Below are 14,170 nucleotides of genomic sequence, written 5' to 3' on the forward strand. Positions count from 1 at the left end.
ACTTTCGTAAATAGTTATAACCTTGCCTGTTGGGTCATCAATACTCGAGCGCTCATCCGAATGCGGTAATTTGGCATGCCGTTTCCGGCAACCTCTCGCGGCTTCGGTCCGCCGTCCGTCTTCAGGCAGAAGATAGAATAAAATGAAATGCTTCACCAACAACCTCAATTGTCCAGGCTTGAAGGCTAACTTAGTAGAGAGTGCTTGGACAATCAACAATAGACGCCTCAAGTGAGAGTTCCATTACAGTGATCCTATCGGAAGCTTCGCAACAACGACACAATGTAACGCTCAATGCAATCAACACCATCGCTCAATTGCCACTCATTGCGATATAACAACTGATGGCTCAATATCAAAAAATGCTTATGCTTCATCAACGAGCACTCGGGCGGCGACTTTTTCCGCTGCTCCCTTTCCCCCCTTCATCTTCTTTGTCTAGTCGCTGCCGCCTTTTGTATCGTAGAGAATGGCCGGCTGAATTAGATAATTTTGGAACAGATCGAGGCCCCAACCCCATGGTAACCCATCATGACCTGCCTTCTTTTGCTTTTGTGTAGAGGTTTTTGGCACTGCTGATGCTTCCAAAGTATAACATGCTCGTCGCTAAGATGCAAGACCTGGTAATGCTTGTACTGTAAAGCGAGTGAAAATGCTGTTTTCGTGCTGTCGATCTCCATGTGAGCAGAATCCCGCTCACCCCCCAGTGAACTCCACAAATGCTGTATCGTCTCATGGACTTTGCAACTTGGCCAGTAGGGCGTCGAGCTCAGTCCAGTTCGTTTGTGTCATGGCAAACTTTCGATGCTTGCGTGAAATAATATGCTAAGACGAGTTAGCGCGGTCAACCGTACAGGAGTACAGACTGCTTACCTCTTCAAAATCATCATATTTGTCACGACAATTTTCGCAGTATCCTGGCTTAGGGTCTCTTTTCACGGCCTTCTTCCTTCGCGTGTTTTGTGCAGCTCGCTCTGCCGCGATATCATCGGCATGCGGATCTGCTTCTTCTTGGATTCCGCCCAACTTTTCTTGTGCTTTGGCTTTGGCCGCTCGCTGTGGAGCAGGTGCCCGAACATTCTTCAATGCGCCGGCAAGATCATTCATGCGATGTGATGACGGTATAGAACCAACTGACAGACTGCCCGTATGTGTACGCTCGAGAACTTGACGTTTGAGCTGATGATGGACCTCCTTGCTTGTTCCGGCTTTCACCCCGGTGGCGGCCGTGGAAGAGATCATCTGTGACTGGATGGCTGAAGTCAAATTCGACCTTTGAATCCCGGACGCTGCAGGTTCCCGTATCAGATTTATTTGAGGTGGGCGGACAAACTCAAAAGCCGGTTTCTCGGGCATTGGAGGGAAGGAAGGTTGTCGTTCGTGTGTATGGTGGTGTGCCTTTGTGTCCTTGAGTTCCACGTCCATGTCAACTGGGAGGTTGGCGGTATTGTGGACAACCTGCAGTGCTTTTCTTGGACTCGTGCGACGTGGAGGATCAACTTTGCCCGCGTCAGTACCAGTCCCGTGTGATCTTGTTCGAGGCATCTGTGGTTCCACGGCCTGCTGCTGTTGCTGTTGTAAGCCAATCATTCTGGCCCTTGTTCGCTGTTCTTGTTCAATTTCCCTTCTCATGGCTGGATCCTCCACAAAGGGACATTTCCCAACGCTAGCAGAACGGAATTGCGGCCACTCTCCTTCTGAACGCCTGGATACCTTGGGGTATTCTCTGACCACAGTAGGGCGGTACTTCTCATCCATGTCATGGACGTAGATGAAAGGACCTTTGAAACCTACGAGAGACAAAAAGGGTTGTTCTCTTTCCGAATATGCCGACAGCTTCTCGCTCTTCAGTACTTGTCCCAAGTCTTCATGTTGATTCCGACCCTGATGAGTGCTCCCACGACCGTGAGTTGCGTGACCGGCATCTTCGAGTATCGATGTGAGTACTCTTTGAAGCTTCTCTGCAGCCCATATCTTCATTCCCATCTCTCTTCCTCGAACAAGAATGTCCATTTGGTTCATGCCATCGCGTCGTAGTGGTGCCGTCACGTGTCCACGTGGATTCTTCTCTAGGAGCGAAGGGTTGATAGTCTGGGGTTGGTCGTCCACGGGCGGATGTTGTGTCGAGTCATTGTTCCTTGCTGAGTCCGCTGGGATATTGCGAGACGTGATGATGTGCGTAACGGCTTTGGAAAAGAACTTTTCCTCCTTCTAACAACTAGTTAGTAACGTGCCTCAAATTGTCAGCAACAAAAACATACCGCTCCAAGAGCCGTGATCTGTCGGAGGAAGCGTGATCGAGCCTCGTCCGACACCCCGTCAAAGTAGAAACGGTAACTGGGAAACAGTTTTCTATAATGCCTTTGCCAGGTACGGATGGTGTCTTCTTTCCCAGGATCTTCCACGTTTTTGGTCACACGAAGCCCGGCGCTTTTGTCTCGAGCAGCGACCAGCCTCCTCTGGAAGGCCGTGGTGCCTGACTCGCCATTGCCTCGTTCAAAGACGCGCCCTTCGGCCATGGTCGGCTGCGCCTGCCGATGCGGCGTGGCCGGGGTGTGAGAATCTCGAGCATGTTTTTCCACAGCCAAGCGCTTCTGAGGAGGTTCATTTTCCTGTTGGGAAACATTTGCCAGACTACGCGGTCTTTTGGAGCCGCTGTTGCTGAGAGGACGGTGTGGAGAATTTGTGGCGTTCGAGATGCTGGCCAAAGGGACTCGACGGGAGATGTTTGACATTTTGGAGAAAGGATCATGGGGTGAAGGAGGTATGAATACAGCAGCTGCCATTCATAAGGATATGACAGGGCGTTTGTTGGCCGTGGTTATGGTAAAGACGGTCGGGGATGGCAGGGGAGGGGTATTTCGACAGGAACCACGCGACGCGTGCTGCTGCTTGTCTGTCGACCCTCGAGGAGGACTATTAGTTGAGCATGGTTCGACGTCCTGGATAATGAATATGTGCAAAAGGACGAGCAGTGGGCTTGAAGAACCTGACAGCAACCAGCAACGAAAAACAAAAAGAGGGCACGACAGAACAGAGAGTAGTGGTAGTGTGAGTGAGTAGAGGATTGGGTGTGTAGGTCGTGTTGACGTTTGGCTGTTATTGGCGGAGAATAACTAGCTGTTCGGGTGCTAGTTGGGATCTTTAGCCACACTAAGCCCAAGCTTCTCCATTGACCTTTGCGCCTGGCAACCACGGCTCTGGGTGGCTTCCCAAAACCAAACAACATCAACACCAAAGCACCAGGTAACCTCCATCCCCACATTGTTAGATTCAATCGAGACTAGCATTGTTATCATGGAGATGGTTGCGCAGTGGGATTATCATTTATCAATACGGTTCTGGGTCTTTGTAAAATTACATCTCTTTAATTATCGTGGATTTCATACTTGATGATATTGGTACAAAATTGCAACCAGAATGTTATGCCTCCCAAACCTGACCCCAATGCTGAATGTCTTGCACACATTCTGTGTATCATGAAATGGTTGCTAAGACTCGCTGTGCAGAAATGCAATGCCTGACCAGAACAGTCGTGGTGTTGACTGGTGAATTTCTTCAACAGCTTGACTGTATTTTGAAGAATGTAGATCCCTTCTCGCGTCGCTCTCCTCCACTTCAGCTGATGATATGCCTGGCTCCAATCTTTCCAATGACGCCAGCTTCCTTTGGTTTGGGACTTCGATCGCGACCCTTCTTCCTGCTCAAGAATCCTAGCATGCTGCCACTGCCTTTTATGTCTTTCCCATGCATCTCACCACCGTGAAGATCCGGGACTGGGGGAGTTTGGTCAGCCAGGTTCGACCAGCTCCCTGTTTCATCCAGGACCATTTGCACACCACCTCCTTTGCTCGGCTGCCGTTGAGCTGCGATTGGTCTTTGAGGCGGAATGGGACGACTAAACGACTTCGAAGAGGAAGCGGGCCGGACGTGTGTTTGTGTTTGCGTTTGGGGCAGCGCTGCCCTCAATTTGTCCAACGGAGGGAATGACTCTTCTGCATGGAAAGCTGTTGGCATGGTATTCGGCGACAACGGTGGTGAACCGTCCGGTGACGTCGGTACGGATTGGGAATCGTGTTGTGTCGTATCTAAATGTTCATGTTCGTCTGGCACCGTGCCAGCCACTGCGGATGCTGCGTTCCTGGTGTCTGTCAGTGATCCCGGTCTCCTCTTCGTCGTGCCTGGTACTTACAATTCATAACTTGCAAGGGTATAATCAAAAGGTTCAAACATAGTCTCAATCATGCGATGCAGCTCGTCTTCCCGTATCTCTCGAGTCGTAGCATCGGTGCGCAATTCGGCTCTAGGCTTTTGCTTCCTAGCCCGCGCCTCGAGTGGTGCCTCCTCCAAAAGCAGTTCTTCAAGGTCGTATGTTGCGTCGAAGTTCGTTTTCTCGCTGGACGGGATAAATATAGGTGGTATCTGCTTCCTTTCTAGCAACTCAAAATTGATGCTCTGGAAGAATGGATGAGAGATGAATGTGTCGAAACCGGTAGCGCCAATTCTTTTCCGCCGGTCCTTTTCGATCAACGAGGTCATTGCGTGGAGGCAGGACATCGATACGGGCGGTTTGGTGATGAAATATTTTGGGTTGGCTGCACAAATGGATTCGGCGAGGTCGTCGTAGGTCTTTCCCTCAAAGGGCCTTTTCCCATACACGGATTCGTACATCGTGACTCCTAGCGACCACCAATCGACCTCACTGTAGTAGCCCGTCCCTCTGAATACCTCTGGTGCTAGATAAGCCAAGGTACCCGACTTTGATGTCAGCGGTTTGCCGGGCTTGAAGTCCGATGCGACATTGAAGTCTGCCAGGTGAACATGACCTTCGGAATCAAGCAGCACATTGTCTGGCTTGACATCACGGTGTACAATACCTTGGCTGTGAATGTATCGTAGAGCGCATGCCAATTCTGCCATCCAGAAGCGGATGGTATCCTCGGTAAAGGTTTTTCGTTGGATATGAAACCGAAGATCACCTCCGTTCATAAGATCCACGACAAGGTAGAGGTATTCGACGTCCTGAAAACTGTATCGTAGATTGCATAAAAATGGGTGACTTAGGTGTTCCAGCATTCGCCGTTCTCGGATGATGTTGCGTACGCTTTCGGAGCGGACCACTGACACGAGTCAATATATCATGCTGCAAAGCAGACAGCGCACAGGAAACATACCTTCATCCTTCCGGATGTACTTGAGGGCAAAAGTCAACCCCGAGTCTTTGCGCTCGACGATACGGACTTTTCCAAAGGCACCCTTGCCCACCACCCTCAAAAGTCGAAAGTGGTTGAGATTGACTGTGGAGATGTGTTAGCCGCATGTCTTGTGTATACCACTCAGACAAGGGAATGTACCTTCATCAGTCAAGACAACTGGCTTTCCCTGGGAATTACCCATTGGGCGGCACAATTGAATACAGAAATATCCAAGTGTTCACTCGTGCTGTCTCGTTGACGATAACTGTGACATATGTGCTGGCCGCCGGCGCTGAAGCTCTTTGGAGTGAGCCCAGAATTCTCGTATGATTGAAGAAGAGCAAATGTGTCGTAAGAGATATGCTATTTCCAGGTAATGGACGGACGGGAAGTCCAGGGTAGCGGTGAAGATATGAGGTGGAGTGTTGCGCAACCCAACGTTAGACCTTTGACCAATTCAAAGAACTACACAAGACACATGACAGCAGGGTGATCCAAGTGGTTGTTGAACCGAGGCACCAATGAAAGAGTGATAGCTGCAGATCGAAACTTGTAGATAAGGCAGGAATGGCCCAACTGCCGTTAGGGGTGAGATATGATGACTGGACACGCCGGACCTGGAGTCGCAGTAGGATACCGTAGACAAGGTCGAAGCCAAGATCGTCGTAGCAGGTAAAGGAGCCTTGCTTTTCCCAAGTGAATGAGAGATAGATTGGTTCGAAGTGGTAAAAGAAAAGAGGTTAGTCTGAGGCAGTCGTATCACTCAGGAGATCATGGGAAAGGGATTGAATCGTAGAAACAGACTCGAAGAAGAATGGATGCCGTCAGGGTCCGTCAGTCTGGCTTTGGGGGTTCTTTTAACTGGAAACAAAATAAAAAAAGAACTGCAGGTTTTGTCTGGCTCTAGAAAGGCGGAGGCGAAGGTTGCAAGGGGGGGGCCTGGATGTTTTAGCGGCATCAATCCTCAAGGGCTGATGGGCAGGGGCATTGAGATTTGTTCGGAGTTTCCCCTCCGCAGAGCCGGGGTCGGTAGGTGCGTGGTTTTGACGATGGTGGTGCACAGACAGTCTTGCTTTTGACGTTGGGAGCTTTGTAGGCAAAGCCCGGCTGAAGGTCGGTCTACAACAGGCTAGTACAAGGCTAAGAAAGACAGAAGAGGAAGGAAAGGCATCAGGAGTTAGTTTAGACGTTCGTGTTGGTGATGATCTAGTTGGTGGTCATGGCCAGTGCCTAGGTACCTACTCATCATCCTCAGACACTGGGTGTGGGAGGGAGGGAGCTGAACCGCCAACTAACCCCTAACTGGGCATGAAATGGATTTTTCTCGAAGACGCCTTTGACGCCTGTGACGGGACACTACCTAGGTAATGTGACGGGGGGCTTTCATCTCAGCCCGAGCACATGGCTGCCACCACTTGCCCCTACGAGTTCCGGGCCGACAGGGGGATGCGAATTGCGGCCCCTCCGAACACCGTCTCTTTCCTGTTATTTGCTCGCCCAACCAAACAGCCTGTGGCTTGGTCATCGAGACGTTTACTGATGGCATGGAAGCAGAGCCGTGCAGTGGGTTGTTGTGGAAATTGATTCCATTTCGTGGAGTTGCAAACACCAAAGCACAAATCGATGACGCTTTGGCAGCATGATCAACTGGCACCAAGCAGAGACGACCTGGTGCATCGATTGCAGAGATTGGTCAATTTGGTCTCCGGCCGTTGTACGTCTTCAGGTTAGATCTTGCTTTGGCCACGTTTCGTCCTTAGCTCTTGCATTGATCTCCTGCCCGTCCTGCATGATTTTGCTTACTGGCTCAACGCCTACTGGCCATCTGCTTAGCGTGCACAATTGGTGAAGCTGCAGGTTGTGCCGCTATCCATAGTATCCAACGTAAAGTGTTGCCCTGGGCTGCGCTGGGGTGTCAACTCCCCACGCACATCATCGAGTCACCCACACTTCACACACCGGACTTACCCACGTAGGCGGTACTTGTTTGTGAAGGTTGCCGCCCATGTCCTTGGTATCGTACTGTAGGCAGCCTACCCAACCTGTGCCTGCTGGGTCTTGCCTCTCCTGTAGACGGAACTGTGAACGGGTTCCGCCATATCCGATCAGGCTGCTGGAATACGAGTGCTTGGTAGTATTGGAATCCGTCGGTTTGCTTCGTGGATGAATCGTATCCTGAACATATCTTCATGTTTGATAGACTCTTTCTCACCTAGCGACCATACCATCGCTCACTTCCGCCGTTTTTTTCGCCTTCCGAACGCCCGCTGCAGTCCTCTCTGCGCACGGGACTTGGTTACAGCAAGCCTCGTTCTGTCAGGCTTCGCATGGGCTCCGCTGAGTCCGAAGGCCTTCTCCGACGGCTAGTGGCTTCTTCTAACTTCGGAGGGATTCATCCAAATGGGCATAGAGCAAACGCCAGGAAAAAGCCACGAGGGGTGCAATGTGATTTTGTGGCTGCCACGTTTTTTGCTTTTTGGTTTTCCTGGTCTGGTTTTTTCCTGCAGGCTGCAAGCAGGGATGTGTCTGGCCGTAACCATTATTATCTGCCATGTCGCGTGAGGCTGGTTCCAACTTCATCCGGGACTGAAACATGTGCCACTAGACCTGGGTTGCAGAAAGTTCCCCTTTTAGTTTGTTTTCTAGTATTCGAAAACACCCTGCGGCCGTGCTTACGGCAAGTTAGGCAACTTTGAACAAGCATCGTCGAAATGGATTGATGAAGGGACGGAACGTGGCTGGCCGTGGCGCCTGTTGAAAAGTGGAAAGTTTGTTGACGAACAGATGCGAATGTGAGCTTTGCCGTATAACTATCTCGGTGTGAGGCATTTTCATTATCCATCATCGGAACCGACCTTCTGAGTATTCTTCAATTCTCAACTCTTATTCTTGCATACTGTAGTATGATGGCTGCTTGCGGCATCGCTCTTACCGAGCTGCTCATCTCGGTCTTCCCGGTTTCTTCCTTCATCGTCGTGTTTGTATATTAACCGCAAGTAACGCTGCAAGCTCGGACCGCGCTTTGACGCATTCGTCAAATGCCGAAACATTCTCGAACTCTTCTAGCCTTCTACGCCACTTCCACGCCTATGTCCTCGCTTCTGAGATTGACGTTCCTTCGGAGGAGTAGAGGGTGTTTCCCGGGACGTGCAACTTCTGACGCGGCCACACGCGGCCTCTTATGGTCAGCTCCATTGTCAATATACGAGGATTTCAGCCTTGTAAAGCTTTAAATGATCTCGCAAGATAGAGGTACATGACAGAGAACTCTGGGTCCCTCATCATCAATCACCGGCAATGCCGTCTCAATAACCTAATACCTACTTGGGTACATGAAATCAGGTTTAGGGTTGGCTTTCGAAAGTCAACCGTATACTACCGAGAGGCGTCTCTGATAGACTTTATGGTAGGAGCTAATTTGTCCTTATCGGACGGAGGGCACTCGAATCTCACATGAACATGATGAGAGTGGCCTATGTTCAGGTAGGGATTGTGTGATGAATCCAGCCACCCGCTGAACGATGACTATGAAGATGATTGACTGTATCTCGAATGGCGGCAAAGTCGACGAAGGATAAGCAGAGAAAGCTGGCCTCGTGCGTTGTTAGGTATGTAGAACACTTTGCAGGATTCCGCCCACCAGATGACGCTACACGCCTCGTAGCAAACACGCATGTGGTGCAGTCCCAGTGGTCCGAAGTCAAGAAGTTCTTCATTCGACATGGTTTGAGCAAGGTTCATTGCGTCAAACCCAATAGACGTACTCAAAAGCATATCCAAATCATGGCACGATCCTGAGATCACCATCTCCTGCCATAGATCTCGTGCTCCTTGCGTGGGTTCTTCGTACCGTCACTGACTCGAACTTGCTCCCTCTCCCTCTCGCGACCACCACTGCCATGACCACCACCTGCTGACGACGTCGATGCACTCTGTGGAGCCACCCTCGACCCGCTTGAATCCAACAAGCCTTTACTTCTCTGCCCGATCCCGAGAGAGTCCACCTCAATGGGGTGGTCGCTCTCTGCATCGCGTCCAAACAGCTTCAGCATATCTTGCAACGTCAACTTCATCGCACCCTTCTTGCCTTCGATCGTCGCGTTTGCCAGTTCCCGCTTCTTCTCTTGCAAATCCAAGATCCGCTCTTCCACCGTGCCCTTGACCGTAAGCTTGTATACCTTGACGTCCTGCGTCTGATTCAGTCGGTGCACACGGTCAATCGCCTGCTCCTCTACGAACGGATTCCAGAATGGCTCCAGAATAACCACGCGGCTGGCTGCGGTCAGATTGAGTCCGAGACTGCCGGCACGAAGTGAACACAGCAAGACCCGCGTTGAGGGATCCGTCTTCAATGAGTGGAGGCTTGCTTCTCGCGCATCGTTCCGCATCTTGCCATCATATCGTGCGAAGCGAATGCGGTTCTCCTTGAGAAATGGTTCGATCAGGTCGAGCATGGATGTGAAGAAGGAGAAGACAATGTACTTGTGCTGGTGAGAGTCGGCCTTCAAGATTGAAACGAGATGTCGAATCTTTGTGGACTGCAGTAGTGCAGGTTCCTGAGAATCGGATTCGTCAGATGAGTACTCATCATCATCGTCAACGGAGGAAGCCTCCTCCTCTTCATCTGGGGCTGAAGCGTCTTCATCATCGCTGTCCTCGATAACGCGTCGAGCTTCTTTCCGCTGCGCTCGAATCGCTTGTCGTTCTTGCTTGATTCTCTTCTCTTTCTTGGCTCTCCGCTTTTCTTTGACTTGCAAGTTCTGCTCTTCCAGATCCGCTTCACACTCGGCACAACGAATGGCTCCGTTAGAGGCCTCTTTGGCACTCAGCTCAATCTGACAAACGTCGCATCTCTTGGTCTCGACGCTCAACCCGCCAAGCATGTTCGCGATACTGTCCATATCATCCTCAACACTTGCCTTCTTTCGACTCGGTGTCTGAGTGCCGTTTGATGCATCGGTTTCGTTGCTCAAATCACTTCCAGTGAGCTTGGGGTGGTTACACGCTTGTCGAAGACGCATCAAAAGCACCAATGCAGATGCATAGCTCATCTTGTTGCCCGCCATCATCATCTCAAGACTTCGGTCGGTTCTTGACTCCAGACGCTGATAGAATTCACGTTCTTGTACAGTAAATTCTGCTTGCACCTTCTCAACGGTCCTAGCCACGATCTTGAAACCAGGTGCCTTTCCTGTGGCGCCTGGCTTTCCTGTACCTTGTTCCTTGAGAACATCTTTCGTTCTTCGTTTCATAAAGGCCTTCAGATATACTTGCAACCTCCTAAGTGCAAGTCCACCTCGACCATTGTTCATGGGTTTCGTGATCTGCTCCCGCCATTGATTCAAGTCGTCATATGGCTTGATCTGGAGGAAGTGAATCAGACTCTGCAATTCGTCGAGATTGTTCTGCATTGGCGTTCCGGTCAAGCACCATCGGTATTCCGCGTTGAGTGCACAAGCGGCCTTTGTTGCCTTTGCATTTCGATTCTTGATCGAGTGGGCCTCGTCTAGGATGACTCTGTACCAATGAATACCAAAACATCCAACCTTCAAAGAGCCTTCCGATCCTGCGTGCTCCGATGACAGAGTTTGGTAAGTTGTAATAACGACATCGTACTTCTTCAGGTCTTTATAGTTCTTCGTTCTGCCTGGTCCATGATGGACACATACACTCAAGGCGTGGTCTGCTTCGACACGATCTTTGATCTCTCCCTCCCATTGCTTGATCAGCGCAAGAGGTGCAACAACAAGCGTACCTTTGCCGAGTCCTTCTGGTAATTTGCGTTTGCTCTTGGCGAGCTCTTCAGCACTGGGTTTGGGATTGATAAGCAGGAGGGCAATTGACTGTATCGTTTTTCCAAGACCCATGTCATCTGCTAAAATTCCTCCCTTTGGCAGCACACCTCGAGTCTTCTTCGTGCCGGTTTCTTTGTCGGTCATCCAGCTAACGCCCTCAATCTGATGAGGTAGAAGCTTGACCTTGAGTCCAGGGACTGTTCCATCATCCTCGTCATCTGCGTCTTCCCCGGCCGCATCGTCATCCTTGTCTGTTGATTGCTCATTCTTGACTGTCATATTGTTCATCTTCTCAGAGAGTTCTTCCACCTTAGCATCCTGCTGCCTCTTTCTTCTGCGCGTCCGTGGCTTATCTTCTTCATCCTCAAAAGCACCTTCGAGTAACGCTTTCAGATCCTCGTTGGCCTTTCCCGAGTCCATGTACATGTAAGGGTCCGAGGCAGCATATTGCTCTTGTTGGAATGGTTCGCGATATGCAGGCTGAGTTGGACGATCGAAAGTGAGGTCAACGACATTCTGAGGTCTGAAGTAAGGGTTTGTGGATTGCTGAGAGGAAAACGTGGGAGGGGCGACGGGTTTCGGCTGCCAACTGGGGAAGTTTACAGGCTTGGGTATCTCGAAAACATCGTCATCGGAATGTCGGGGCCGTGATGAAGCCGTCGATTTGGGTTGACTTGGCCCTTGCTGGCTGTCTCGAAGCGCTTGCAGTGGGTTGGCGACAATATGCGGCTTGTGCAGCTCCGGTCTGTACGATGGCTTTGTCGATGCAACAAAAAGGTTTGAGTATTTGTCTCCGTGACTGCCGCTTACTTGTCGCGGAGCTGATACATTTGCGATCAGTCTCGTAAGAGGTTGTGTCTTTGAGTACGGTTGTGGAGAGGCTCCTAGTGCTGTAGGCTTGCCGAACTGAGGCTCAATCGCAGGTGGGTTTTGTAAGGTTGGATATAGTTGCTGAGAGACACTGTTATTGATAAGATTTGGGCCCTTCTCTTTTGCTTGGGGTTTGGAGGGAGGCACAGCGTTCGCCATAGTGGGCTGAAGAGGATCTCGTGCCGGCGCTTGTTCTCTAACCATGTCGAAAGGGAATGTGACGTCGAAGGACGTGGATGACTTTAAACCTGCATCGGGCTGAACATGGGACTCAGGCGGACCAAAGAGGTACTTCTGGCTCGGTATATGAGGAATGGTTTCAGGATTGCGATTTCGAGGATGAGTGAATGGCCCCGCATGCACCACCACAGGACATTGTAAAGTCGCAAACGCAAACGCGCTATCGTTGTCGGGACAACCTGGAGAATTTCCGAGACGCGAAGAGTCGATATGAAAAGATGCGCTCTCTTCCGCCGATGTTTTGTGCTCTTTTGATCTTTCTGCGTAGGCTATCTGTGCTGGAGGACTCGTGGTCACGCTGCGCCTGAGAAGTTCTTGGTAACTCAAGCCTCGCAATGGTGTCTCCTGCCTAAAAGTCATTTCGTCAAAATTGAACAAGCCGGCATCACAACCAAAGGATCCGACACTTACCTCTGCACTGCCTGTTATACCTACGAAGACTTTTGTTGTGTGCGCAAATGTTCAACTTGACCGTGGTACTGGATTATTATCAGAGTGGGCGGCGGCGACGGCGACGGCGGCTGTTCACATGATATCATCGTCAAGGCAACGTCCTTTCACAGCCTTGCAGCAAGTCTACTAGGAACCCTGTTCCCCGCATTGAAAGTCACAGGAGAATCCAGGTATCTCAGCGGCAACGAATGATGTTAGGCACCAATTTTGACGAGGTACGGTGAGCATGTGGAACAGACAGACTCGTTGGCAATGATACAATCACCCATGTTGGATACCGAGGACGATCAAGAGCTACAAACGCCATACACCATGCTTGATCCATACAACGCGCATTATCGTCAAAATCACACAGGAATGAACAATTTCACCCACTGACCGATATGGATAACTTCATCCAGCGGCAGCCGCCCGAATAACGCCTTCCCAGAACTTCTTCAAGCCCAAAACATGTGCTCTGGTGGGGTGGGCGCAAGAGCCATGCGCCGCAGCTCTCCTCTCTTCGTCCTTCCTGGCCACCTCGACCTCCCTGCCCCATCTGGCATGCGCCTTTCTCTTTTCCAGATTCACGGCATCAACGTTCTCTGCCCGCTCTACGGCAAGTTTCCTCGCCGCATACCTTCGCACGAGATTCTTGACCGTATGCTTTTCAGCAGCCTCCACCTCGTCCGCCTTCTTTCTCTGGGCCTGCAACGCCCGGCCTTCCACCCAAGCACGTAGACCATCTTTCAAGCTTTCCCTTATCACCTTCCGCCGCGTAGCCACAATCGCAGGTGAGACACTTCGGCGCAGACACTCTTCTGGCATGATGTTGAGTGACACCAGGCTGTCCATGCTAGGCCTCATGTTCAATTTTCGCCCCAGGCCATCCTTCAACCTTCTCCTCAGTATTGCTTGTTGCGACTGTATCAGTGCTGGAGAAACAGGAGACGAGTAAGTGCTGCAGGTAGACGGAAGGATCGCTCTCTCAACCAAGTCTCGCGGACTCGGCCTGTGCTCCAGGTTGTGACTCAAACGTATTCGAATGAGGCTCTTGCTTATCTGACGAGACAGGACATTGGTTCTGCTCAGCCAGATCCAAGAATTGGGTGGACTTATGGTGGACTTCAGTGGTCGTCGTGGCAGTGCGATCGACAAGATATAGGAGGCATGGTGTAGGCGCTCGTGATGCAGTAGAGGGTCGCAGGCGAGATCGCGGAGCGCAAGACATGTGCGACTTACTTGTAGTAAGTCTGAGACATCCAGATATGAGAACACACTGAGAAGCACCTCTGGTGGTAGTGCATCTAGCGACTGAGCCATCACGGCATAGGCGGGGATACTTCAAGAGGTAGACGTTGAGATATGCACGGGATTCGTGGTTGATGGCGAGCTATATTATGTGACAGCGCCCTGACAAGCACTCAGCATGATCCTCGAGTCATTTAGCGTTTCAATACTTGGTGGTGCCTAGAGTGGGACAAGGTATGGAGTAAAGAGGGTGCAGTTCAAGGTCGCGTGGCTGGGAAACCTGAGCATGAGACTATTGGAGTCTTGCGCAACGATAGTCCCAAATGACGCACCGGGTCAATGCACGCACCCGCTTCTCCCAATACTCGTTGCACTGAATTAGTTTAT

At 50.9% G+C, this 14,170-nt stretch overlaps 4 protein-coding genes across 4 annotated transcripts; all 4 read right to left on the bottom strand.

Moving 5' to 3' along the window:
- Positions 1-732: 732 nt before the first annotated feature.
- EDD37DRAFT_650779 (regulatory subunit for Cdc7p protein kinase) lies at positions 733-2,735 on the bottom strand (the record flags this gene model as incomplete). Its single annotated transcript, XM_062818286.1, has 3 exons — positions 733-825; positions 874-2,211; positions 2,262-2,735. 3 exons carry the CDS (start codon positions 2,733-2,735, stop codon positions 733-735), a joined length of 1,905 nt encoding a protein of 634 aa, XP_062669571.1.
- Positions 2,736-3,339: 604 nt separating this feature from the next.
- On the bottom strand, positions 3,340-5,377 carry EDD37DRAFT_632189 (serine/threonine kinase 32). The gene is made up of 3 exons (XM_062816703.1): positions 5,175-5,377; positions 4,193-5,120; positions 3,340-4,141 (listed from the first exon to the last, which is right to left on the bottom strand). Exons 2-3 carry the CDS (start codon positions 5,074-5,076, stop codon positions 3,619-3,621), a joined length of 1,407 nt encoding a protein of 468 aa, XP_062669572.1. The 5' UTR covers positions 5,077-5,120; positions 5,175-5,377; the 3' UTR covers positions 3,340-3,618.
- A 3,618-nt stretch (positions 5,378-8,995) lies between these two features.
- On the bottom strand, positions 8,996-12,460 carry EDD37DRAFT_695034 (adenosinetriphosphatase; the record flags this gene model as incomplete). Its single annotated transcript, XM_062820093.1, has 1 exon — positions 8,996-12,460. The coding sequence occupies one exon, from the start codon at positions 12,458-12,460 to the stop codon at positions 8,996-8,998; it is 3,465 nt and encodes a 1,154-aa protein (XP_062669573.1).
- Positions 12,461-12,703: 243 nt separating this feature from the next.
- On the bottom strand, positions 12,704-14,161 carry EDD37DRAFT_433789 (uncharacterized protein). Its single transcript, XM_062812703.1, has one exon. The coding sequence runs from the start codon at positions 13,853-13,855 to the stop codon at positions 12,947-12,949; it is 909 nt and encodes a 302-aa protein (XP_062669574.1). The 5' UTR covers positions 13,856-14,161; the 3' UTR covers positions 12,704-12,946.
- Between the last annotated feature and the right edge of the window lie 9 nt (positions 14,162-14,170).

The sequence above is a fragment of the Exophiala viscosa genome (assembly GCF_022695815.1).
Source record: "Exophiala viscosa unplaced genomic scaffold EDD37scaffold_6, whole genome shotgun sequence".
Taxonomy (NCBI): domain Eukaryota; kingdom Fungi; phylum Ascomycota; class Eurotiomycetes; order Chaetothyriales; family Herpotrichiellaceae; genus Exophiala; species Exophiala viscosa.

Bases quoted from the DNA above. Each gene is read 5' to 3' on its own strand.
- EDD37DRAFT_433789 (XM_062812703.1), bottom strand. From the start codon at position 13,855: ATGGCTCAGTCGCTAGATGCACTACCACCAGAGGTGCTTCTCAGTGTG.
- EDD37DRAFT_632189 (XM_062816703.1), bottom strand. From the start codon at position 5,076: ATGCTGGAACACCTAAGTCACCCATTTTTATGCAATCTACGATACAGT. The intron at 4,142-4,192 runs GTAAGTACCAGG...GACAGACACCAG, and splicing joins ACCCTTGCAAGTTATGAATT to GAACGCAGCATCCGCAGTGG.